The 26406-nt window shown below is 44.7% G+C and overlaps 2 protein-coding genes across 8 annotated transcripts; one reads left to right on the plus strand and one right to left on the minus strand.

The window, feature by feature from the left end:
• The first annotated feature begins 3461 nt into the window (after nt 1–3461).
• Nucleotides 3462–6702, plus strand: LOC100272911 (uncharacterized). 2 transcript variants are annotated; one of them, XM_008660028.4, is made up of 2 exons: nt 3462–3964; nt 4656–6702. In XM_008660028.4, the coding sequence occupies exons 1-2, from the start codon at nt 3748–3750 to the stop codon at nt 6395–6397; spliced, it is 1959 nt and encodes a 652-aa protein (XP_008658250.1). In that variant the 5' UTR covers nt 3462–3747; the 3' UTR covers nt 6398–6702. The 2 variants fall into 2 exon arrangements, with proteins under 2 accessions (XP_008658250.1, NP_001140835.1); NM_001147363.1 differs by lacking the exon at nt 3462–3964 and having other exon boundaries at nt 4667–6690.
• Nucleotides 6703–8547: 1845 nt separating this feature from the next.
• LOC100280228 (uncharacterized) lies at nt 8548–12303 on the minus strand. 6 transcript variants are annotated; one of them, XR_004852458.1, is made up of 4 exons: nt 11837–12303; nt 9880–11725; nt 9629–9790; nt 8548–9069 (listed from the first exon to the last, which is right to left on the minus strand). XR_004852458.1 is itself a non-coding variant. In NM_001399068.1 (3 exons), the coding sequence occupies exon 2, from the start codon at nt 11495–11497 to the stop codon at nt 9893–9895; it is 1605 nt and encodes a 534-aa protein (NP_001385997.1). In that variant the 5' UTR covers nt 11498–11725; nt 11837–12026; the 3' UTR covers nt 9518–9790; nt 9880–9892. The 6 variants fall into 6 exon arrangements, 2 of the variants coding, with proteins under 2 accessions (NP_001385997.1, NP_001385996.1); XR_004852459.1 differs by having other exon boundaries at nt 8548–9078; XR_558264.4 differs by having other exon boundaries at nt 9629–11725.
• Between the last annotated feature and the right edge of the window lie 14103 nt (nt 12304–26406).

Here is a 26406-nt window from a genome sequence, read left to right on the forward strand (position 1 = left end):
TAACCTATTAGGTCCCATAAAAATTAACCTATGCAGATCATTATGATTAATTAGAACATGAGTGGGTAAAAGAAGTGATCAAGGTCACAACTTGCCTGGGACTTGAGATTCCAGGTACCAGCTTGCTCTTCAGGTGACACGTGTCCTCACTGCTAGTCGTAGCAATACAACAAACATGGTATATGCAAAATTAACATCACATCAAACATAAGAATAACTACGTAATAATAATCTATACGAAGCTACGAGATCGTGGGATCGAGAACCGCTAAATTCGGAGTTACGGTTGTTAAGTTATGAATTTCTGAAATTATTAAGCACTTAGAATAGAATAAATCAAGTGGATAATTTTTATCTAGGTGTCATGACAAAACAGGGTTACAAGATGATAAACAATATCAATATAAAATTTTTGCAACTGGAATGTACTAAAAAGGAGCTAAGATGAATTTTCTATGAATTAAATGGGTTTCTGCAATTAATTTTATATTAAAAATCGATTTCTAAATCTCTTTTCCTGTTTTCTTATATTCCTGGACTGCGCACACGATTCCAGAGTAGTTCAGGGTTCTATACATAAATTTCAGGGCCTCTGCGTAATTAACTTATAACAGATTAGGACTCCGGGTTAATTCTGTTAGAACACAGGGGCTAGCTTGCAATTTGTGTGCGGGTCGAAGGGGTACGCATCTAGAGCCCTAGGATCTGAGATCAATGCCCGAGATTTTAAAACGCCAGGATCACCTCACGCCCCACCATCCATCGATCAACGACCCATATTCATTTGACGAAGAGATACCTTGGGATCAAATCTCCTCCATCGGTCGGAGATCCAATGGTGCGAGTACTTTCTTCTTCCCCCAAATCAGCCGTGCGGTGGCTCCTCCCATCTGGCGACGAAATCCGCGCGCACCCCGGCGAGCTACTCATGACGGCCCCACGGGTTTCCCCAACGGCGCCATCGAGTTCTCTCTCTCTCCCTGCTCTCCTTCTCGCTCGGCTTCGACGCGGCGGCCACGACTTTCTTCCCCGCGGTGCGTGGCGAAGCTAGGCGATGGCGCACACGGCTGTGGCACTCTTTGCTTTCTCTCTCCCTCGGTCTCTTCTTCTGTTTCCCAGCTATAAGGATGGCGAGGGGGTAGCTGCTCACGTTTTTATAGCGCCCAGAAATCCAGCGGAGGTCGTTGCGCGAATCAGTTGACTGCTACCGGCGAGAATCTCGGTCGCGCGCTGTTATCGTCGCGTGCGGAGCACGGACATGGAGCCATGGCGCAGGGACGACGGAATCAAAGGATAGGGCGAGATCCCGATGATTTCGGCGCGCACGGTTGCCGCGAATGTGGACTTAAGAGGGTGGCGGGCGACGATTTTGCTACACCCGCGCGGTGATTGTGCTCGGCGAACATGGAAACAGAGCCTAGACGCGGTCGCGAGGTTGATGACGAGTCTGACGGGGAGGCCCCATCGTGAAGCCACTGCGCCCACGCCCGGCCATATCGCTGTGAGGCTGACTAGTGGGACCCGCGTATAAGTGTCACTGGTAAAAAGAAAAGGAGGTAGCGTGGGCCGAGCAGGGGGAAAGGGACATCGGTAGTGGGCTGTAGGAGGGGTTTCGGCCCAGGTTAGTGGGTAAGTTTCTCCTTTTATTTTCTTTTATATTTTGCATTCCTTTCTCCATTTCAAAGTTTACCATTTGAATTTGAATTTGTTAGTGAGTTTTACACATAGGTCAAGTGCACAATTAAAATACCAGTATAAGATGATATATTTATTTATATATTATTATTACTATTTTTCCTATAGCACATATTCTTTTTCTTTTTCTTCTCTTTTCTTTTCTATTTCTATTTTTAATTTCTAGTTCCCTAACTTAAGCTTGTCTCACAAATGGGAATACAAAGTGCAACAGTAATAATTTCAGCATGTAATGCATATTTTTGTATTTATTTATTTGATATTTGTCTACCTTAATTTCATTATTCGAATATGCATAAGGAAAGAAAAAAAATCAATAAATCTCCAAGGGTTCCATAGATTCCAAAACACTTTTATATCAATATATGTATTTATTTTATTTTTTTATTATACCAATTTTAGGGCTTTATAAATGATGTGGGCAAACACATTAATCGACAGTTATCCTTGCGATAAAAGATGACCAAACAGTTTATCTTCTTTTTGTGACCCTGCAAGAACTGCTTGGCGGCCACCAACGTCGCCTCCTCGCGAGGGAACTTGACAAGATTCTAGGCGCGTCGTGCACACTGAGCGGGCATTGAAAGGGAGGTACGGCAGCGCACCTGATCGACGATGGGCACGAAAGCTGCAAGCTGCGCAACAATTCATAGCTGAAGAAGATCGAGCGAGTTATTAAAAAGGGACATATCTCATTTTAACTCATTTTTCAACTTTTTAGCTAAAATAGAGTACAATATCTGCACTTTAATATATGGTACGTAGGTCATATGTCTAATTTAGTTTTAACTTTATTTTTTATGGGGATGGTCTACTTTAATTTTAAATTTATTTTTATAGGTGGGTTCATCACACTGACTTGCTAACGTGTTTGTGTAGTATAACTGTTGTATTGTACCATCAAATATGATTGGTGTGGCGTTTAGGGTGTGTTTAGAAGTAAAGTATTTCAAAACTATGATTTTTAATACTACGGTTTTAAAATATCATAACATAACTGTTGTATCTTATACATCACACTTAGCAATATGTGTTTAACATACATGTGCAAGGCTAGCCATAGACAAAAAAATTGGATTGGCGTAGAGTTTTAAATACTTCAAAAATACCATAGTATCTACAAAACCATGTTATGTAACAGGGCTTCTTACACTACAACCAAACACTTCTCGGCAAAAAAATGCTATAATATCCTTTAATATTATAGTTATTTTGTCTCAAAACTTCAAAAATACAATAGAATATGTTTATCTTACGCTAGCCTATGCGCGGAATAACACGGATCTACCCCCTAATAACTAAATGCAATTTTTTAAGGTCTAGTTTGGAAACTTTATTTTGCTAAGGTATTTCTATTTTCTAAAGAAAAAATAAACTAATTTTTCTTGAGAAAATAAAAAAAACTTGTGGAAAATTGAGGTTCTCGAAGTAGCCGTTATCTTGAAAAAAATAAAATCATTTAGAAAAATAAGGTTAATAAACTAGTCCTAAGAAAGAAAGAAAAGGTAACCAATCCGTTCAGATGGTTCGAGAGAATAAACACACACTTCGACTCTTCGAGCGTTTTTCCACTTGGTGCCAGAAGTCACCCGAGCGGCCGAGCCACTCACCGAAAATTTCCGAGCCTGATCGGCTCATCCCGTCATTCCGTCTGCCCCTGCACCAACAGGTCCCGCCAGCACCAACCCAACGCAACCCAGCGTCCCGTCGCAACGATACAATAGAAGCCGCACGAACCCCGCGCTGCGCTGTTCTGGAGAGGTCCCGTGCGCGCCCGAACCCTCCGCCGGTTGCGCTCATGCTCACGCCTACGACGTCGCCCGCGCGCCGGGCCGCGCTCGCACCGCCACATCACCGCACTACACGAACCTTCCCGAACGCCACCGCTCCCCGCCCTACGCCTGTATTTAAGCGGACGCACCTATCCGCCTCACTCCGATCAACTCAGGTAGCAGAGCGAAGCATCAATCAGCGAGCGAACCGGCCAGAAAAAGCACAAAGTAGTCCTCCTCCATTTCGAATCGCGCTCATAGTCACAGGGCTTTAGCAGAGATGGCGGGCAACAAGGGAGAGGGCCCGGCGATCGGCATCGACCTCGGCACGACCTACTCCTGCGTCGGGGTCTGGCAGCATGACCGGGTGGAGATTATCGCCAACGACCAGGGCAACCGCACCACGCCGTCGTACGTGGCGTTCACCGACACCGAGAGGCTCATCGGCGACGCCGCCAAGAACCAGGTCGCCATGAATCCCACCAACACCGTCTTCGGTATGCCCATGTTCTTCCCCTGAATAATTCTAGTTCCATAGTTTCAGTTTCCTCTTATTTAATATTTTAGAAATAAAAACAATCGCCACGGCTTTCGCTGATACTTGCCTCTCAGCAGTCATTGAGTCATGCTCTGCTCCCACTCTATTTTTGCGGCAGCTCATGAATCACTTGTTGCATGTTCTAGATATATCTAGATCACAATTTCACAATAATTTTGAGTTGTAAAACCTTTTTTTTTTTGCTGTTTATCGTTTCAATTACATTAGTTTGCTATGTAAGTTTGTCTTGAAATAGCAACTCCTTTTTTTTTACCTTTGTTCATTCAACAGATCATTACAAAATATTTATAGGATTTTTAGTTGTAAAATATTAATAGTACCCTTTACATGTATGTCAGATGATTATTTTTTGTTATTGTTTATGAAAGGGTTATTTGATCATCGTTTAGCTATAGAAAAATCATGAATCATCTTTAGTTAATTTTCTTTTTACTGTACTAGTCACTGGTGTAAGATTATTGTCTGACGTGGTGTAAGATTATTGTCTGAATTTTCAGACCACTGAGATACTGCAACTCCTACACTATTACACTCATAATTTTTTTCTCCAAATGGGAGGAAAGTAGCACAGAAATCGGTAATTATCCATCAACTGTATTGCCTAACCGCTCTGTGTTTCTTCCATGAAGATGCCAAGCGACTCATCGGCCGGCGCTTCTCGGACCCGTCTGTGCAGGCGGACATGAAGATGTGGCCATTCAAGGTCGTCCCAGGCCCCGCCGACAAGCCAATGATCGTGGTGACTTACAAGGGCGAGGAGAAGAAGTTCTCGGCCGAGGAGATCTCCTCCATGGTGCTCACCAAGATGAAGGAGATCGCCGAGGCCTACCTCAGCACCACCATCAAGAACGCCGTCATTACCGTGCCGGCCTACTTCAATGACTCGCAGCGCCAGGCCACCAAGGACGCCGGCGTCATTGCCGGCCTCAACGTCACGCGCATCATCAACGAGCCCACGGCCGCCGCCATCGCCTACGGACTCGACAAGAAGGCCACCAGCACTGGCGAGAAGAACGTGCTCATCTTCGACCTTGGCGGTGGCACCTTTGATGTGTCCATCCTCACCATTGAGGAGGGCATCTTCGAGGTCAAGGCCACGGCTGGTGACACCCACCTGGGAGGCGAGGACTTCGACAACCGCCTGGTGAACCACTTCGTGATGGAGTTCAAGAGGAAACACAAGAAGGACATCAGCGGCAACCCGAGGGCGCTCCGGCGGCTGCGTACCGCGTGCGAGAGGGCGAAGAGGACGCTCTCCTCCACCGCCCAGACCACCATTGAGATCGACTCGCTCTACGAGGGCATCGACTTCTACGCGACCATCACCCGGGCCAGGTTCGAGGAGCTTAACATGGACCTCTTCAGGAAGTGCATGGAGCCCGTGGAGAAGTGCCTCCGCGACGCCAAGATGGACAAGTCACAGATCCACGACGTCGTGCTCGTCGGAGGTTCCACCCGTATCCCCAAGGTGCAGCAGCTGCTCCAGGACTTCTTCAACGGCAAGGAGTTGTGCAAGAGCATCAACCCTGACGAGGCCGTCGCGTACGGCGCCGCTGTCCAGGCCGCCATCCTCAGCGGCGAGGGCAACCAGAAGGTGCAGGACCTGCTCCTTCTCGATGTCACGCCGCTCTCGCTCGGGCTGGAGACTGCAGGCGGTGTCATGACCGTGCTGATCCCGAGGAACACCACCATCCCCACCAAGAAGGAGCAGGTGTTCTCCACCTACTCCGACAACCAGCCCGGCGTGCTGATCCAGGTGTACGAGGGTGAGAGGACGAGGACCAAGGACAACAACCTGCTCGGCAAGTTCGAGCTGACCGGCATCCCGCCGGCGCCACGGGGCGTGCCCCAGATCAACGTGACCTTCGACATCGACGCGAACGGCATCCTGAACGTGTCGGCGGAGGACAAGACGACGGGGAAGAAGAACAAGATCACCATCACCAACGACAAGGGCCGGCTGAGCAAGGAAGAGATCGAGCGCATGGTGCAGGAGGCGGAGAAGTACAAGACCGAGGACGAGGAGGTGAAGCGCAAGGTGGAGGCCCGCAACGCGCTGGAGAACTACGCGTATAACATGCGCAACACGGTGCGGGACGAGAAGATCGCGTCGAAGCTGCCCGCCGATGACAAGAAGAAGATCGAGGACACGATCGAGGACGCCATCAAGTGGCTCGACGGCAACCAGCTCGCGGAGGCCGAGGAGTTCGAGGACAAGATGAAGGAGCTGGAGAGCATCTGCAACCCCATCATCTCACAGATGTACCAGGGCGGCGCGGGCGCTGCGGGCATGGACGAGGATGTGCCCGGCGGTGGCGCCGGCAACGGAGGTGGCAGCGGCGCCGGGCCCAAGATTGAGGAGGTCGACTGAGCGAGCCATGGACGGTGATGATCTGGATGGGAAGCTTCTGTGCGTGCGGTGCAGCTAGAGAGTGTGCTACGTGAACTCGTGAAGGCGTATTAATCTGTGTGTGCGATAATAATCTGGGGTTAACACCTGCAGGGTGTTCTCTGTTTCCGTTGTCAAGTGGTTGTAGGTTCAGTAGGGTGAAAGTGTGAGGCATATCCATTAGGCTTAGTAAAATAGTAACCCTAGTGTTACTGTAACCGCCTCCGCGAGTTCAGGAGTCTATAAATATATCAGTATGTAATACTGTTTGTTTTTCTCGCTATGCACGTTCTAGCATCCAATCATCCCATACCTCTGCCATTCCTGAACACCCCGTGTGCTTCAGAGTATCCAAAATCCGCCAGAGCCAGAGTCAACTCGTTGGTGATGAAATGTGTGCACACACCAGCGCACTGGAAGACAAGCAAAAAGTCCTTCAGTATATGTTTTGGGACCAAATATTCTACCAATGACTGAACTAACAATCAGCCCTAAGTAACCGGGAGCTGGGAAATCAGCCCTAAGTAGCCGAGGAATGTGGTCACGTTTCTGGTGGGAACAATCTCGTTTCTGTAGTGTTAAAATATTCCCATCTCCTTTCACTGGTGTTAAAATCTAGTTTTAGTAATATACCGTGTATACCAAGTTTCCATCGAACTGGAAACCTGATCACTGAGAATCATCCCGGGTTACATTTACCTCTCGGGGCTGGTTTGCTGATAGTAAGAAAATAGAGGATTTCCCTCTCGGGGCTGGTTTGCTAATAATAAGAAAATAGAGGGGATTAAAAGCGATCGAGGGAAAAATTAGTTTCGTTGCTAAAGCCAACCTTGACGCGAACTGAAACTCTTGACGCGAAAGAAATTCGGTAAAGCCACTAAACAGAAAAATCTCCTACAACGTTGAGAGGGGACGGAGATGATGAAGCCGTGCCCATGTGGCCGCTGTGTAGGCACTAACAGAATAGGCCGTGTAGGCATGGTGACGTCAAACCGGCAATCCTTTTTCCACCGGCACGCAGGGAGAATTGTCCATCACAAATCGCTGGGGCGTGGGATATCCAAAGATCATGTCACTTTCGTGGGAACGTTACAAACCGTTGTGTTCATACATATTCATGGGTACGGTATTCCTTTTTTAAGAAGCGTGCAAACAATAATCATCTGTATGTAAAACGTTCGCTAGCTGCTTGCCAATCTCCTTAAAGCAAGCCCACACGAAAACATATATAAGGGGAGATCTGGACTCGTTTCGAGACGTTTTCTAACAGTAACCACGAGTTTAGATAGATAAACACACGCGGAAAAGAGATTAGTTACGACTAATCCGATCTAATCATAGACCGTCCGCGTCTAAGGGCGGACCATCCACGCGTGGGCCGGTCCGTTCGGTCATTAGGGCCGAACCATTCGGCCGTGCCTAGTGCCACAAATGGTACTCACAATAACATTTCAACTGGAGTATTATGCTACAGGTGTACATCATATAGACGCATTAGGATCCGATTACACGAGGCTCGAAACAAACTCAATGTAAACGGGACACGTTACCCTCCGTAAACAAATCGCGTTACGAACAACCGAAACAAACACTATGGTAGCGGTACGTCCGGCTAGCACGTGCATCGACGGCTAGCACGTGCCTTGTAAGCGACTTGAGCAGAAGTGACAACGCCGGGCCGGTCGCCTACGAGCGCGACCCCTGACACGCACCGATCATTCGATCAATCGTCTTGGTTCATCCATAGAGCTGGCAGAAAGGGGGGCAAGGAAAACAACACGCCAACTTGCCCGGCACTGGAAAACGATGCGTTCTTTCGTTCGTTGCGTGGCTGATAACCTGATAAGAATAAGATGGGACGCAATGGAGCACACGCGGGCAGGGGAGGGAGCCAGGGTGTCGTCGACCTGGCCGGTTAGGCTGTCTCTAGCAATGTCCTTTAAATTTCATTCTCTAAAGAAATATTCTGTGTCCTTTACAGCATCCTCTAAAAGATTTCGTCCTCTATATTTTTTTCTACTCCAACAGCGTCCTCTAAATTTCATCCTCTATATAAATAGTGTTACCAGACTTTATTTTCTACATTCTTTTTTCCGCATTGGACACACACAGAAAAATATCATTTGTATATCTAGTATTAAAATACGATGTATATTAATTTTCTTCACCTAAAATAGTACACCTTTTTATTACAAAGTTTCCTTGGCAGATCTTAAAAAAATTACTATACATATTTGAGCAGACACCTAATAATATTGCTTGCTGCTACTTATTCTTCATTAATTCAGCTACAATACTTATTATACTGCATGTTGTTGTACATTTCTAGCGGAGCTGAAGTAGAGAGACACGAATAGAGGAGCCGCTGCATTTGGAGGTGGTTGAGGACGTCCTCTATTTTACCGGACCCTTTAGCGCACGTTGTTGGAGGAAAAAAGTTGATCACCATGCGCTAAATATAGAGTAGAGGAGCATATAGCGCACCTTGCTGGAGAGAGTCTAGGCCCTGCCTCTCTGGGGTAAAGTAAAGTATCCAAACATCTTGTCACTTCAAGGGAAGCGTTAGAAACCGTTGTGTCAGCGTTCACTTTGTCGTCTCAACGGGATCAATTGGAAGTCTTGAGAAACATAACAGCAAACCTAACCCCATAGACCTGCAAAAGCTTCAGGATGAATAAATCATCTCATGAGATTGAACCCAACAACACCACCCGTGGGCCGTGGCTCATCAGTACAGTACAAAATGTGCTGAATGGTAAGAGCATACAAGGCATTGCTGATAGGCCATGACCAATTCTATATTGGTGACAGATAAGATACAGTTTACAACAGATTACACTTGCCTTCCAGAAATTCCTGGAAACTAGACAGAGTGCTACAGCACCACTAATCCCCGTTAAAACTTTTTGACAAATCCTAAAGACACTGGCAAGCTCTCCTTTTTTTCCCCTAGTTTCCATCAATTCGAGATGAATTTCCCAACAGTACCCACAAAGCAAACGTCAAGCTAAAGAAAACGACAAATGCCCTATATATATCCAGGAGCCATTCAGTAGAATAAACAGATTGCTAGTGTCAGGTGATGCACGGATTGCAGCACATCCAGCAGACAGATAAGCTAGCCTTTTGACACCGTGAAAACAAATTATGATACATTATGCACCCCCAGACAAACATAATGCAGACATGTTCCTTGTGATCTATAGCATATACCTAATACGTTCCAAATGCTGCAATGCCAACTACCAGAATGCTTGAATCAATTAGGACTGTTCCCCATCAAAATTGGCAAAACTGAGCTGCGTTTCTCGGACAGTAGCCTCAGCCTTATGGTAACAACAGGGAACCTCCGCACCAGATGTGTCTCCCCTCGAGCTATATAGGGTTAGGAGAAAACAAAACATCAGTCAAGCACTAACAAGGATGGACCAGTAACTACTACAAGGGCATCATCCATCACACACCTCGGAACAAGTTTCATTGGCACCATGACGAGGGCGGTCTCATGGACACATGCACCTCATGTTCTTCAGGGCCAACACGGTACTTTGGGACAATAATCTCCAGGCCTGTCCCCGTTTCATCGCGGTATGCTTCCAGAGTGGCATCTTCAGGGATCCGGGTAGGCAGTGGGATTTCCCGGACAAACTCTCCTGGTGGGCAATGCTCAGGAGAAGGATCCGCCAACTTGAAAGTCCGATCATGCCTTTTCAATAATGGCATCCTACCAACGCTAATGCAAGATACCTTAACAATCCCATTCGTAAGAGTATTCTTCCATGAAACCTTCACCTTCTGAAAATCAGAGAAAGGCAGGCTAACAATGATCAAGTAGCCCTTGCTGTCCTCATATATTGTTTTTGCGGCAGTTACTGGTCCAGAAGCATGGCGCATCACACCTGTGAAGTCATTCATCCATGATGGCTCAAAGGTGTGGCTCACATCCATGTCTTGGGCCTTGTCTGAATTCGAATTGCTGCAGTCCTCTTCCGTTGCAGACGGTGAGGAATCCTTCCTGCGCTTGTTACAGATGGTTGCGATCTCCATGGCATCCCCAGAACTGTGATTGGATGGTTGTGTCGATAGGTTAAGGCCAGAACCGTTCAGCAACCTCTTGTGGTGCCCATGTGAGCTACTCTTTGTAGGAACCACGGCTGCTAGCCTCTCGAGCTCAAATTCCGTGCTCGGCAGATTCCTCCAAGACTCGAAATCACTTGCCTCGGCTGGGATCGAGAAATTGGCATCCCTCCCGGTGAGCTCCATCCACCTCTTTAAATCAGACTCAGGTACACCTGCCAAGTTTGGCGCCCTCACGATTTCGATCCCGTGAATACACTGCGGGTTAGAGAGCCCACGATAATGCTTGCGCTGCATCCGGTGTGAGCGCACAAACCCTTTGTCTGCGCTGAAAGGGAACTGTGGATCCCCAAGGCGCGAGTGCCCATTCATGAAGCTCCTCAGCTGCATCTTCCCCAGGGCATTCTCCGATCGCTCCTTAAAGATCCACATGTACATGTTCTCCATGTCGTGCTGCACCAGGAAAGCGTCCAGAGTGGCACTGGCACTATTACCATTCCCGCCGGTGGTGGCTGCCTTCGCCTTGCCACCCTTGTCGGTGGACATGACTGGCTTGAAGTAGTGGGTGAAGAAGAACCACGCTCCCCAAATGCTATCATTCCTCTTGACGCACTTGCGCGCCACGCTGGAACCGGAGCCCTTGGTGTGGGACACGGCGATCACGGTGGCCGCGGCTGCTGCTGGGGCCAAGACAGGCCCGGCAGCAGCGGGCGAATCCGAGTCGTAGTGCTGCGGGCCGCCGAGGCCGGCATCTAGCACGTCAACGTTGGCGTCGTGCGACGCCGGAGGTGGCGGAGACGGGTCGGCGGTGAGGGGGAGGTTGATGTCAGGGGGGGCGACCGCCGCGGCATGTAGGCAGCGGCGGAAGGGCCCCTGTGGCGGGAGGAAGAGGTCGAAGTGGTCGTGGGAGGCGGTGTCCATGGAGAGGAAGGTGAAAGGGCCCTGGTGTGGATGGTGGGCCGTGGTGGTGTCCATGGAGAGCGCGGTGAGCAGCGACTCGCCCATGGCGGCGGCGGCGGCCGTCGTCCTCCTGGCGGCTCGCTCCTCGTCCGCCTGCTGCTCCCCTTCCGTCGCTTCTCTGCCCAAATCTTCGGCGCTTCCTCCTCCACCGCCTCCGCACGGCGCGCTCCTCTCCTCCGAATCGCTCCACGAGCATCAGTTAGCGACCAGGCTTCACACCTCCCTCGCGTCCATCCGCCAGCCGAGAGGAAATGGGGGGGGTGGTGCTTTTACCTTTCAAATCACGCGGAAAACCGGATCAATACCCACCATCCAGGACCCAAATCTAAGAAGGAAGAATCCACAGAACCAGAGATCCGATCCGGCCGAGAGAGGTGCACGTACCTACGCAGGTCCAAGAAACCCGGAGCTCTCAAATCGACGAACCGCCTCCACCATCCAGCCGAACAACGGTCCAAGAATCCCTCCCTCCTCCTGCTGCGGTACGTTACAATCAAATCAAATGAAAAAAAATCAAACGTCGTCGAATCGGCGGGCGGGGGCTCGCGCGGTCGATGGATGAACACAGCGGGTGGGGGAGGTGGGAAGGGGGAAGACGGTAACGGAGGCGGGGAGAGTTTAAGGCGAGGCGACGGTGGGGGCGCAGCCAACACGGTGAGCCGCGGCCTCCCCCAGAAGGAGCCTGGAGGCCCTGGACGCGGGGCTGGGGTGGGGGTCCGTTACTTGACGGTGACGGCTGGAGCAACTCGTCTGTCTGTCGTTTCGGCGAGGCGGAACGGAAGGGGAGACGGCCCCGCGCGGCTGCCTGCCCTGTGCCTGGTTTCGAGACCGCGTGGGGTGGTGCGGCCAGCGGGGGTGATGGGCTCGCGCTCGCGCATCCCTGCTTGATTTGTTTTTGCATCTTTTTGTGTCGGTGTGTTACTGCCACAGTGCCACCCCATGACCCATCTACTTCCCTTTGTCTTTGTTAGAGTTCACTCAGTGGTAACGAGATTGAGAGAGAGACAAAATGACAGAACCGTTGTTTGTATTCCACAGATCATTACACTTGTATACAAGTGAAGGAGTGTATCCCAAGAGGTGTGTCTCTTGGGAAAAACTGTCGCACCCCTTGGATTGATCACATATATAATATTTTGTAACACTCCCCCTTGATCAATCCAACTTCATTTGATGATCTGTCAGATGTTCTTCCAAGATCTTATCTCCTCAAAAACCCTGTGGGAAAAATAAGGAGTACACAATGTCTTTTGGATAATGAGAATAATCTCACACGAACTCCAAAAGAAAATATGCTTGTAATCATCATTCGTAAAAACCTCTGTGGGGAAAAGTCAATGATAAAGCATATAGCTTAGTTGATATTACCTCGTTAAAAACTTTGGATGAGAAAACCTCAATAAGGCAAAACTCATACAAAGAAAAGAGTATAATATGATGGTTCAAAACAGGTCAAATATCATAGAGAATTACTCTCCCTGATCCTTACAAACACTTAAGTCTTCTCGTACCAATCCCCTCAACACATTTCTGAAACGTGGAGTATGGTAGAGATTTTGTGAATAGATCAACAAGATTATCACAAGACTTTGTTTGCAAGATATTCATATCTCTATTTTCCTGTTTCCATCTGAACAACACAAGCTCAATTATCCTTATGGATAATGGTCAGTGGTTCAATTGAACCACAATACGACATTGTTCTCCAATGGACCTCTAGCCCAAAGAACAATAATATGTCTATAGTCATCATTTCAAAAACCCCCGTGGGGAAAATAAATGACGAGACATATAACTCAGGCTAATATTTCTCCAAAATAATCTTGCCAGAAAATCTGAGAAATCAACATATCAGCTGAGTCTCCTTAAAAACCCAGTGGGAAAAATAAGGAGAGTAGTCATACTCTATTGTTGATCCATTTGAACTCTAGGGAGATAAACTCATCACCTAGTTCAAATACAACAATAACTATGCCATAATGTATCATCCTCGAAAACCTTTACGAGAAAATAGATGATACGACATAGGCTTGTGTTGATGTTGCCTCGTTAAAAACTTTGAATGAGAAAACCCAAACAGGAGAAAACTCATGCAAAGAAAAGAGTACAACATGATGTATAAACAAGTTCTTCCGATCAAGAGGAAACTCCCCCTGATCTTTGCAAATTACTAAGTCATCTCATACCTGCTCTCAAACACATATAAAATGTGGAGTAAGGTAGAGACTTAGTTCGTAACTTGTTTTCATCTAAACAACACAAAGTAATATTATCTCCATAGATAATAAGGTCAATGATATAAAATCATGACCACCACATACCCTCAGTATGTAGTATATCATTCTGTACAATCCCACGAAGTGTACTATAGAATGATTAGTGTAAGTGACCATTAATCTCTGTTGATCAACATTTATCAAACAGTAGGTCCAACTTACCAGAAGTATGTCATTGATCTTGTACCTGGGGATCTTCTATAGATATCCAAGATCAGTATATCCAAACATAAGGAGAGCATGAGTATACTTGGAGATCATAACTCGATCTCATGTGCTGTTAGCTAGCAAATCTTTGCAAAGCAATATCCGGCCGGATGCTCTTGCAAGATACAATAGCACATCTCATGATCTGAAAGAATCAAACAACCATGACTCTTTCATATTGAATTTCTTCAATATGTGTTGGATATAGACAACTTTGTATCCAAGATACTTAAGATAGTTTACTTTGAATTGGAAATCTCTTTCAATTCATACCCACTATCTTGAACTCTGTCGATAAGTAATGTATGTTTAAAATATGCTGCACATATTTACACTGAACATACCATACTTTGTGTATCCTTCCAGAAAGAAGGATTCACTAGGTCGAATGTACCATATTTGACCAAGATGCTCTAAGTCATAAAGAATTTCCAAGCATTATAAATTTGTGATTGGTTATTATGTATTTGGAATCCTTCAAGACTCCATAAATACCATAATTCAGTGACCACATATGCATATGTTGTCGCTACATCTATCAACTGCACAGATAGATGATTTACTGCCTTTTGTATTGTATCGGAATTTTATCACTCACGGTAGAAGAGAATTTATAGCATTAAAATAATGCTTGGGTTTGCGTATAAACCCAGTTGCTACTAGCCATGCTTTCTCACCACCTCATTGTTTCCAAGTCCATGAAAACAAACTTGTATCCACAGTAAGATACCTTGAAGTGAAAATAAGTTAACACTTCTTTTCGGTGAGCAAGGCTATCTCTGCAACATTGTATCACTCAACAAGATCCAGTGTGAGCATACTCATGCTCTGCTATGGCCATAGTCTTTTGGATCACTTGGAGTGCATATACAATTGCTGAGATGTATGTGTCGACACTTGTAGCTTTTAAATAACATAATTCTCCAGTTGACATAAAGTCATTTTTTATGTACCCTTATGATTCCTCGTGAAATCCCAAAACGAGAATCAAGGGCTTCCGATAACCTAGCCTCATTAGTGCGCATTGAGCTAGGTTGTGAATGTCTTCCATTCACAGTATAATCAATATCCTTTAGGTGTCCACCAACACTCGGTTGGTTACCAACGAATAGATGGTCTGCATTTACTATCTCAGAAGGTATAGCCTTCAACTGCTTGCAAGCATCTTAATCCCAATTTGTGACCATACTTCTCCCCCTCTTATTTACAACAACGTTGCAATAGGGAGTTAAGTGGTTTTCCATGTAACCACTCTTTCTGGCACTTCCTCATAGGATTAATTTGAGTGACACCTCATAGTAAATGCACATGGCAGTCAATTTGCAACTTCTTGCAAATCATTCGAACTCAAAGGTTCAGTTTTAGTACGTGATCCTGAGCCTGAATGCTTACTGCATTCATTATAATTTCCTGGCATTCTATTTGGTACTTGAAATCTCCCCCTAATGCCTGGAAAAGCTCATGATTCAAGCAAGCGTACGGGCCATAAATAGATTCTCATGAAGAGATTCTAAAACTTAATGATCGACGGAGAATGAATTCTCACATAGATCCCCAGTTTTCTGTGTGCCCATATATGTACGCTGCGGTGGTGAGATTGGGAACATACCCAATGTACGCATGGGAAATCTTTCACGGATTTTCACGTACTAAAAACCATAGGGGAACTTGTACACGCAGTACATGCAGTTAATCACAAGTCAGGAGCGTGCAAAACTTCCTGACTCCAACCATAACCAGTTGGAAATGACAATTCATTACTGATGGTCATTAATGATCTGAAATTTTCGAATCTATCACAGATTCATCATATCCTTTATGGATATCATTCTGAATACCAAGACAAACAATCACCATTGTAAGCACATTTGGTAAATTCAGTAGTGTGGAGGCTAATGTGCTCAAGCTTGAGACATTATTACTTAATGGTCATGTGTTGTCCGAAGGACACACTTCAGGTCATCATATAGATGCACCAAATAACCATATAAAGCCTACAATGTCCATACCATCTATGTAATGGACCACACTTGTTCCTTTGAAACAATTCAAAGAACTTAACCAATTCAGATCATATTTTAAGATAAGAGGGACTTAAAATCTCATTCCCAATGATACTCATCAAGTATCCATCTTATGGGAAAACATGACCGACAGAATTGTCCATAACTTTTCATTTCATCCCAATAATGGAATTACCAATTCAGTCTTACCCAGCCTGGTAAGTATCATCACATGAAAAGTTATAACATATGCAACACTTTTGTATAGGAGGATGTATGTAGAATACAGTCCATAAGAAATGTTTCTGAGAAACATATGCAATATCCATCACTATCACCTTGTGTTTCCACATGATAGAAATTATATGGATATCTCTATAATATGGTAAGATAACAATTAGGATATATCAACACATCCTTGATACTTCCAATACCAAAGGGGATATGATAATAACATATCATGATATCGCGCGAAGCGATTGTCAAAATATTCTTTCCTCTTTCCAAAAGAATACAAGAATATTTTGTTTCCCCACTTATAGAGTTTGTGGCTCAATTCTCCACATTGCATGTTTCTTTCTCAATTGGAAGAATCCCTGTACAAGTTTGCACAACTCAAATCAATGAGTCTTCAACTCCCTTGATGAGTTGGTTCAACTCTAATCGATGAGTTTGTTTAACTCAAATTCATGAGTTTTTACACTCAAATCACATGAATGTGTTCAACTCACACCGCATGAGTTGAACCTATCACAACATCAATTATGAGATTATACCAAATCTCATGCATCATTTAAATATTACTCAAAAGCAAATCATCTAACAAAGTGGTCTTCTCTTAGGAAAAAGAAGTGTTGTTACATGATTAGTCCAAATCATGATTTACACAACTAACCACTGTCATCATGTTAGATGGAAGATTGAAGTACACTTCATATCTTAGCTTTCATGAGTAGTATGCATCTATTGGGATTTCATATACAAGATTAGATGTCTGGGCATACAACACTATATCATGTATAGTGTAATGACAAAAGAGTTTGTCATACTCATTGCCCTTTCATTTTTAATGTGCTTGTATATTTGCTTTCAAGCAAAATATATGAATACAAAGTGTTAGTCTACAACATAATGTAGACACATACTCATAAGTCCACAAGTCTTATGATTTTCTTTGCTATTCATTTTGGGCTTGCACATCAGGCCACAAAAGTACATTAGTTCTTTTCATAAGAACCGTAAGAGAAAGCGAGCATCTCATTTCCTCCAAAATGAGAGGCGAATTCCCATATCATGCAAAAATGAAATGATCATATCCAATGAACATTAAGGATAATTAAGCCCATTAGGCGAGTTCATCAAACTCTATTAAATTATTATCCTTCAAATGGCTTAACCATTTTATCATGCCGCAAAATATATCATATCTTTATATGTTGGAGAATTCTAGGTATCACATAAAGTGTACCAAATTATTTTTGAAAAATTGGTGGACACAACGTAGATAGTCTCCATGTAATGAAACAATGGAGTAGATCTCTCAGTAGTGGGCAAACTTATGCTGCCTGAAAGCATGGTCTCTGGGCAGATATATTCAAGGAACATACCGCAACCAATGCTTAGGACTCCACTACCCTGTGCTTGACCAAATTTTCAAAAACAAAATGGTAATCACCATAAAGGTGAATAACCAACATCAAGTCTCCTACATATCTACTTAGGAGAACACATAGGTAATCATCATAACCATATGATGTAGACCTCTTACTGATGGGCAAATAATATTTTGCTGTCTAAAAGCTTGGTCTCTAGGCAAATAAATTCCAAGAACTTATTGCAGCCAAAGCTTAAATCTCCATCATGTGTTGAATAATACCAAGTTCAAGATATGTATCATATCTTGCAAGAATTCATCATTTAATTAAGTAGAACTTAATTAAAAGAATTCTTGTAGCAGTCAGCATGACTGTAGCGTCCAGCCTGGCTCCATAGCCCGCGACGCCTGCATGGCCCGTGATCTTTTTGGGTAGCATGTATAGGTAATCATCTCGAAAGATGTAGACCTCATAGTGATAGGCATTTCAAATGCGGCCTAAAGCACGGTCTCTGGGCTACTAAATTCTATAAAGAATTTAGCGCAGCCAGTGCTTAGGACTCCATCACCCTATGCTTTCACCCAAAAACTGCAACCTCATGTTGCATGTAGACCATTCAATTTCGACTTATTATATGTGCTATGTTTTCCATGCAATCATAAATAATGCAAAAACAAAGCAAGTCGAAAATATGTGAATTATAAATGTAAAAACAATATAATTCACTATCAAGTCTGATTTTTTTCATAATAAAAACAGACAAGTGGTAATCTCCAAAAATTTAGAGTAGACAAAGTATCATATCAATTTTTTTATATGAACATGTGTAGGTAGTCACTGTGTTGGTACACAATGTAGACCTCTCAGTGATAGGCGAAATTAATCGCTGCATTAGACATGGTCTCTAGGCAGGATTATTCATGAGAATAAAACGCAGCCAATGTCTATGACTCTATCCCCTTATGTTCAAAATCAAAATAACGAGTGATATGTGATAAATTTGTATGAGATAAATCCTTCTAAAATTTAAATCTAAAGGATTCATGGTGCATCTCTATAGCAAAAGGTAAATACATGTATATAAACAATTACACATATTTATATGTATATACCTTCTTTTTAATGTTGAATGCATTAAAAGGGAGAGAAAAATGGCACATGCAACTAGTCATCTCGTTGTGCGTACAAACGAGGCTTCGAGGCTCCAACAGGTTCGTCTCCTTGGGCGGTTACGGTCCCACGGGGAGAAGTGACATTCCACGCTGTACAGCGCCATCATCGTCTGGCCGGTGCTCGCCATAGCAGCGCGCATGCAGCGCCTGGCAACCGGCCAGAGCAGCGACCACGCTTCTGGCCGTGGTCATGCCTGTGCCGCCCGGGAGCACCCGTGCGAGGCTGTGCCAGGCCATGGCTTCACCCGCGCCGCCGAGGCCGCATCCGTCCTCTGTAGCGCCTGATCGGGGCTCGCCCGCGCGCGCCAGGAGGCGGCTGCCAGGGGCCGCGTCCTCGCCGTGGCCGCTTTCATCCACGTCGGGATGCGTCCGCGCCGTGCCGCACGTGGCCAGGGCACACTTGTGCCGCCTACTGCATGCCGGAGCCGAGGTCGCGCCCGCCCGCGGCAGGTTGGGATTGCGACCGTGCTGCTGTGAAGCGCCATGCCGCGCTTGCCCGTGCCGTTGTACTGGACGGATCCTTGTCGTCTTCGTCAGGGCATCGATAGTCATCGGTAACCGCTCGGTGGAGAGCAAGTGCTGATAACGTGTTAGAGTTCACTCAGTGGTAACGAGATTGAGAGAGAGACAAAATGACAGAACCGTTGTTTGTATTCCACAGATCATTACACTTGTATACAAGTGAAGGGGTGTATCCCAAGAGGTGTGTCTCTTGGGAAAAACTGTCGCACCCCTTGGATTGATCACATATATAATATTTTGTAACAGTCTTGGGATATATTCCGTAGTAGTACTATCTGTATATTATATTTAATAAAAAAAATAAAACACTGCAGATGCAGGAGACGTTGCATGAATGGTACACAGTGATGACTTCATTATGCAAATCATGTCGACGACTTGCATGGTTGTGTGTATTATTGCAGTTGGATTAAGTGGTACGAGTACAAGAAAAAAAAAGGCTCTTCTTTTGCAACTCGCAATGCATTACTAGGATATTGCGGCAGTACTCACAGCGCGGGTACGTCCTGCCATGTGTTGGGTTGGTTGACTAGAGATTGCGGCTTTCCCTTGGTATCTGGGATGTGGGGGAAATGGATCAGCTGGGAGTACAAGCTGTGCATGTGTCCTGTCCTAGGGCTGTCCAATTACTGTGCTGCTGTGTCCTCGCCGAAAAACCTCCGTTTCCGATGACATGTTTCATCAGCACCGTAACAGTATGTGCTGCCAACAGGGAAATTGCATCCGACAGCTCTAGCAATTACTCCCACGGTTCAGTTCATATGCTTACAATATTAGTCAATAGTCAGTACTCAACGGTTTTAATATTGTGATTCAAACATGGTACAGTTAGATTTGTAAATAAAATATGAATACCATCTGATAAAGTAATAATCATGATCATCGGCCAGCGCTTCTCTCAAAAAAAAAAACGGCGCCGGATCGCACGTAGAGGAGGGCTTAGGCCATTTGGAGTTTTATTGTAGTTTCATTCTTATTAAATGAGATAACATATCGTCATATTTGATGACATAACACGGTATTTATGATAAGATAGATAGATGGAGTTTTTCATAAAGAGAGAGAGAGTTCATCCAGATGAAACTTAGGATATAGGGTTCGGTGACCAGTCGGCGTCATTTTCTGGCTTTCCGAAGTTGGCCTCGCTATCTACTACGATTTGTGTCGCAGAGCCGATGAGCAAGCCAAGGCCGATGGGCACCATATGGATCGTCGTTTGGAGGACCAGTAGGCGCAGAACAGAAGAACGTGAAGAACAAGGCAGTAGTAATTGTAAGACGGGACGGAATGGCCACTCGTGTGATGTGGCCCCTCAGCAGGCTCCGGCCCATGGGCAGCCCACGCGAGCGAAAGGGAACAATATCATTTTTCCTTTTCGCGCGGACAAGAGAAGCCAACTTGGATTTCGCCACCATTTCCTAATATGGATGATTGATACAGTTGACACCGTTGGGCATGACATAAATAAAGCCCTTGTACCTACGAGATGACCGCTATCTGGATGAGCCTGCAACCGATGCTACCAGAGCTAAATAAACGTTGTAATAAAATAACTCCACGACCACGAAGTTGGCTGTTCGTCCCTTTCACGCGCGCCCAGTCCCAGCTTTGCATAGCTTTACACCAATCAAACTCTATATTAGTATAGATTGGAATTAAATTCATACCTTAATCTATACCCAAAATAATCTAAAACTATTTGAATTATTTTATTCGATTATAACCATCATAGAGTATGATCCAATGGTTATGGAGGGCACGAATTATATCCATAGCTCATTAGGTATGAAACAAATTCATAAAGATATCGCACAAGTTTATATTAGAATAGATGAATAAAAAAATAACTAGTTTTAAGAGATACATGTATTAGATGATGGATTTAATTCTACCATAGGATTGGGTGTGAAGTACGGATTCACTCAATCTAAATCTGGGTTAAATCTATGGTGGAACTTCATCCCATATAAAGGCTTCATTGGTACAGCTCTAGAGCGTACAGCGACCGTACACGACACGGACAAGGTTAGCTAGCTGGAGAGAAGGAGCAGAGCTTGGCGTGCTAGTATATATTAGTACCATTTTTTATAATGCCACCCGCAGCTGACAGTTCACCAGATAACAAATTTTATTAGCTACGAAGACGAAGGATACACACAATTAATGGCGTGTGTGGGGCTGGCTCCAACCATTCAATGGCTTAATGGCCTTTATCTTGGTGGCACTCACCGGTACAGGATATTTTTGATGTACCATCATGGACGAAATCATCATTGTCATCTCCTTCTACCATCTTGGAGTGACGTCACATGCCCGCCCTGAACCTTTTTTTTTCTTTTCTTTTTGGAACCAAACTGCTGTATTTGAATATAGGATGTTCTCCTTTTTCTCTTGAGACGACGTCTGAGTAAGTGAAATTGGTTAGGTGAAAAGGCGAAAAGCGTGTGCTCCTAGAAAGGTAAATTCGTCAGGTCGCCGCTTTTCATCACAAGTTCCCGGGGGTAATCGAGAAAAAATTTCGTCATGTTACATTGTTACCCGTACGAAGCACTAATGGTGTGTTTGGTTTGTGTAGTCACTCTATGTTTAATGAGGTGATACATCATAAGGTCATTCCATCAATTTTGTTGGAATCAACATACTCCTCATGTATATACTAATTATTAGCTTATGAGGAATGAAGTGGTGATGGATCAACTCATTCTATTCCACAAACCAAATAAAAAGTGAGGAGCGAGAAGAAGATGGATCACTTCATTCCTCAAACCAAACACACTCTAAACGACTTGTACCAGTACGGAGCACCGAACGACCTGTACCTTTGACCCGGTAAACTTTTGCTATAATTCGTATCGATTTTTACTGTTTCTATAATATTTTGTTTTTATGGATTACAAGTACAAGATTCTAAATAAATGGATTTAATCTTAAATGAATAGATCTACATGTAGTTATTGCAAGTATAATGCAAGTAATGTAAGCGAGACAAGAGAATTATAAATGAACCAGTGAACCATGTATCTTCAAATTGACCAATGTATGTATGTACGTACGTACGATCGGACAATGCTTAACGTGTAATGATAGTTACCTTATTTTTTTCTTGTGCCATTTCATTTAATACATGCTTAATACCAAAAAAATACCAAATGTTCTAGATGACATAAAACAAAGAACAATGACTAGTACAATGCATAACACATAATGATAGTTTTAAGTATCTCAAAGATTTAAAGCCTAAGCATAGCCTCCAAATAGATATTCAAAAGTGTATTCTAATACCAAGTTGTCTATGTTGTTGGTGTTCCCATCAGGTGGAAGAAGAGTCTTTAGTGTTGTGGTTCCACTAGGGTAGAGCTGGAGCACCATGGGACATCTTGTGCGTTGACATTGGACTGAGAGTTGAAGTGTACTTCGAATTGCTATCCACCTTGATTGGAGCATCCTTAGTTGGAGCATCTACATCCCATGTAATTCAAGTACAAACATAGTGTGAGATTTAGTAGTCGGGTGGTTATAGAAACCACACTTTTCACAAGTGCTAGACTTATCTTTGTTTGACTTAGAAGTACCCATTTGCCTTAATGCCTTAAGGCTTAAATGTCTCTTACGCTTGTTCTTGACGTTGGAGCTTCTACGATTGCCATTGTTAATAGCATCCTTTTGAGTGTTAGCATGTACTTCAGTCAAAGGCATAACACCATATACTATTGTTAAGACTTTCAAATAAGAAGCTCATTGTGCCTTTCTACCTAAAGAAATGTCTTAATCAAATCAGAGTAAACAATGAAACTCTTTTCGTGGTCTTGTTGATGAAGGATCATTTGTGTAAGAAGAATGATAGATTGTGTATTCTCAATTTACTTCGCATCAATAGGTTCCTTTTCACAAAGCTTTAGTTTGGAACTAATTTTGTGAACAACATGGTTGAATCGTCAAACAAGTTTAGATTCCTATATATGGAGGTGGTTCCACTCATGGGTGGCCTTTGGCATGAGGTTTCCCTTCTACTATTCATACCGTTCTTGAAGAGCAAGCCAAAGAGCACGTGGGTCCTCTTTCATCAAATACCTATCCTCAGAATCAGGATGGATGTGGCTCCTTATGATGAATAAGGAATTGTACTTAAGCAAATCAACCAAACGAGCTACACCCATTTTGGGAGAAGCAATTGGGTGATACATTCCATGCAACAATAAACTCACTTTGAGATCTATCACTTAGGTAGGAAAGTTGTGGTCTTCAAGAGCGAGAGCCTCAAACTCTTATTGGCCATGGTTTCTACATATGTGATGCTATAGACTTAGTTAAAATCTAGACATGGTTGTAATAATTGAATGCAAAATATGAACAATCAAGGTACACTTGAACTAGATAGAGGGATTTTATCTATTCATGGAAAGAAGGTAATCAACATGAAGGGGCAGAACTTATTTATTTTTTTACATCAAGATACATTCCTTGTATAGTTCATAGTCAAATTGGAAGTGCACTTTAAGGAATGAATTCGAAAGTAGTACTTTTGCACTACCTTGTGTCTGATAATTTGATAATAAAAGAAAGTGTCACCATGTGAATCAAGGTTCAAAAATAGAGAAAATACAACCATAGTGTCGAGTATAGTAATTAGGGGTAGCTAGATTACGCCCCTAAAACACGCTTAACCCCTGGACCACCATCAAGGTACATTTGATAATAAATGAAAGTGTCACCATGTGAAAGAAGGATGAGACAAAGAAGAACGAGCAAAAACGGAAAGGGAGTTTGGAACTTACCAGGGACATGTAACCCTGGTCGGGGTGCATTGGGATGGGGGCGGTGTAATCCGCCTTCCCCACAGTTCCCTTCACCCATCGGAGGAGCTCGTCGGTGGAGAGGGCGGCCGAGTGAAAGGGAAATGTGCCCTTGGGCCATTTCTAAGTATTTTGGTGATTGGGTGTCAACACAAGTGCTTAAATATAAATCTATGCCCATGGATGAACAAGGTGCAAATCACAAGTAAAGGTATGTTTCTAAGTCTTAGTACATTGGTTTTGTGTACTAATATATTTGTCTAAGTGTTAGAAACAGAGAGAAGAAGAAAAGGAGAATGTTGGCTGTGTACAGCCAACAGGATGTTTCGGTCTGGGGCACCGGACTGTCCGGTGGTGCACCGGACAGTGTCCGGTGCGCCAGGCTGCCTCGACCCGAAGACGCCGCTTTCGGGAATTTGTCGACGGCGTACGGCTAAAATTCACCGAACTGTCCGGTGTGCACCGGACTGTCCGGTGAGCCAACGGTCGGCCGAGCCAACGGTCGGCCGCAGAATCTGCGCGCGACACGTGGCCTGGCCAACGGTCGGGAGGGGGCACCGGACTGTCCGGTGTGCACCGGACTGTCCGGTGCGCCAGATCTGCAACGGTCGGCAACGGTCGACTGGACTGTTTAAGGAAAGAAATCGGGCACCGGACAGTGTTCGGTGTGCACCGGACTGTCCGGTGCGCCCGACGACAGAAGGCAAGGATGGCCTTCCAGATTTGTTCTCAACGACTCCTAGCTGCCTTGGGGCTATAAAAGGGACCCCTAGGCGCATGGAGGAGGACACCAAGCATTCCTACAACCTTTCTAAGCACCAAGACATTGATCTCGCGCATTTGATTCATTGTGATAGCATATAGAGCTTTTGTGGAGTTGTGAACTCTTTGAGTTGTGTTGCGAGCTCTTGTTGCTGCTTGTATGCGTGTTGCTCTGATCTTTTGAAGTCTTGTGTGCGTTGCTCATTCCCCCCTTGCTCTGTGTTTATTTGTGAACTTCAATTGTAAGGGCGAGAGGCTCCAAGTTGTGGAGATTCCTCGCAAACGGGATTGAGAAAAAGCAAGCAAAACACCGTGGTATTCAAGTTGGTCTTTGGACCACTTGAGAGGGGTTGATTGCAACCCTCGTCCATTGGGACGCCACAACGTGGAGTAGGCAAGCGTTGGTCTTGGCCGAACCACGGGATAAACCACTGTGTCATCTCTGTGTTTGATCTCTCGTGGTATTGTGTTTTGTTGAGACTCCTCTCTAGCCACTTGGCAATAATTGTGCTAACACTTAACAAGTTTTTGTGGCTATAAGTTTAAGTTTTACAGGATCACCTATTCACCCCCCCCCTCTAGGTGCTCTCAATTGGTATCAGAGCCGTTCTCTTCAAGTAAGGGACTAACCGCCCGAAGAGATGGATCATAAAGGGAAGGGAATCGTGATCAACGACAAGGATAAGGAGTCCTTCGTCAACGAGCCAAAGGATGACAAGTCCAACGACTCGGGCTCGGGCCATAAACGAAAAGATGGGAAGAAGAAGAAGACAAGGCGCATCAAGGAGATCGTCTACTACGACAGCGACGAATCTTCTTCTTCCCAAAAGGACGACGACAACGACTACAGGAAGACGGTCAATTCAAACTTTTCATTTGATTATTCTCGTATTCCACATAGTTCGAATTCGCATTTGCTTTCCATTCCTCTTGGCAAACCTCCACACTTCGATGGGGAGGACTACGGATTTTGGAGCCACAAAATGCGTAGTCACTTATTCTCTCTCCATCCAAGCATATGGGAGATTGTAGAGAATGGAATGAAATTTGATAGCTCGGATAGCCCTATGCTTATAAATGAACAAATCCATAGAAATGCACAAGCTACTACTGTTCTCTTAGCATCTTTGTGCAGGGAAGAATACAATAAGGTGAGCGGCTTGGACAATGCCAAGCAGATATGGGACACCCTCAAAATCTCTCACGAGGGCAACGACGTCACCATGCTCACCAAGATGGAGTTGGTGGAGGGCGAACTTGGGAGATTTGCTATGATAAGGGGGGAGGAGCCAACCCAAACATACAACCGGCTCAAGACCCTTGTCAACAAGATAAGGAGCTATGGAAGCACGCGATGGACGGACCACGACGTCGTCCGCCTAATGCTAAGGTCCTTTACCGTTCTTGATCCTCATTTGGTGAATAATATTCGTGAGAACCCCAGGTACACCAAAATGTCGCCCGAAGAAGTTCTTGGGAAGTTCGTAAGCGGGCGAATGATGATCAAGGAGGCAAGATACATGGACGACGCGTTGAACGGTCCTATTCATGAGCCTCAACCCATTGCTCTCAAGGCAACAAGGAGCAAGGAGGTGCTACCAAGCAAGGTGGCACAAATTGAGGC

Source organism: Zea mays, chromosome 9, assembly GCF_902167145.1.
Source record: "Zea mays cultivar B73 chromosome 9, Zm-B73-REFERENCE-NAM-5.0, whole genome shotgun sequence".
NCBI lineage: Eukaryota > Viridiplantae > Streptophyta > Magnoliopsida > Poales > Poaceae > Zea > Zea mays.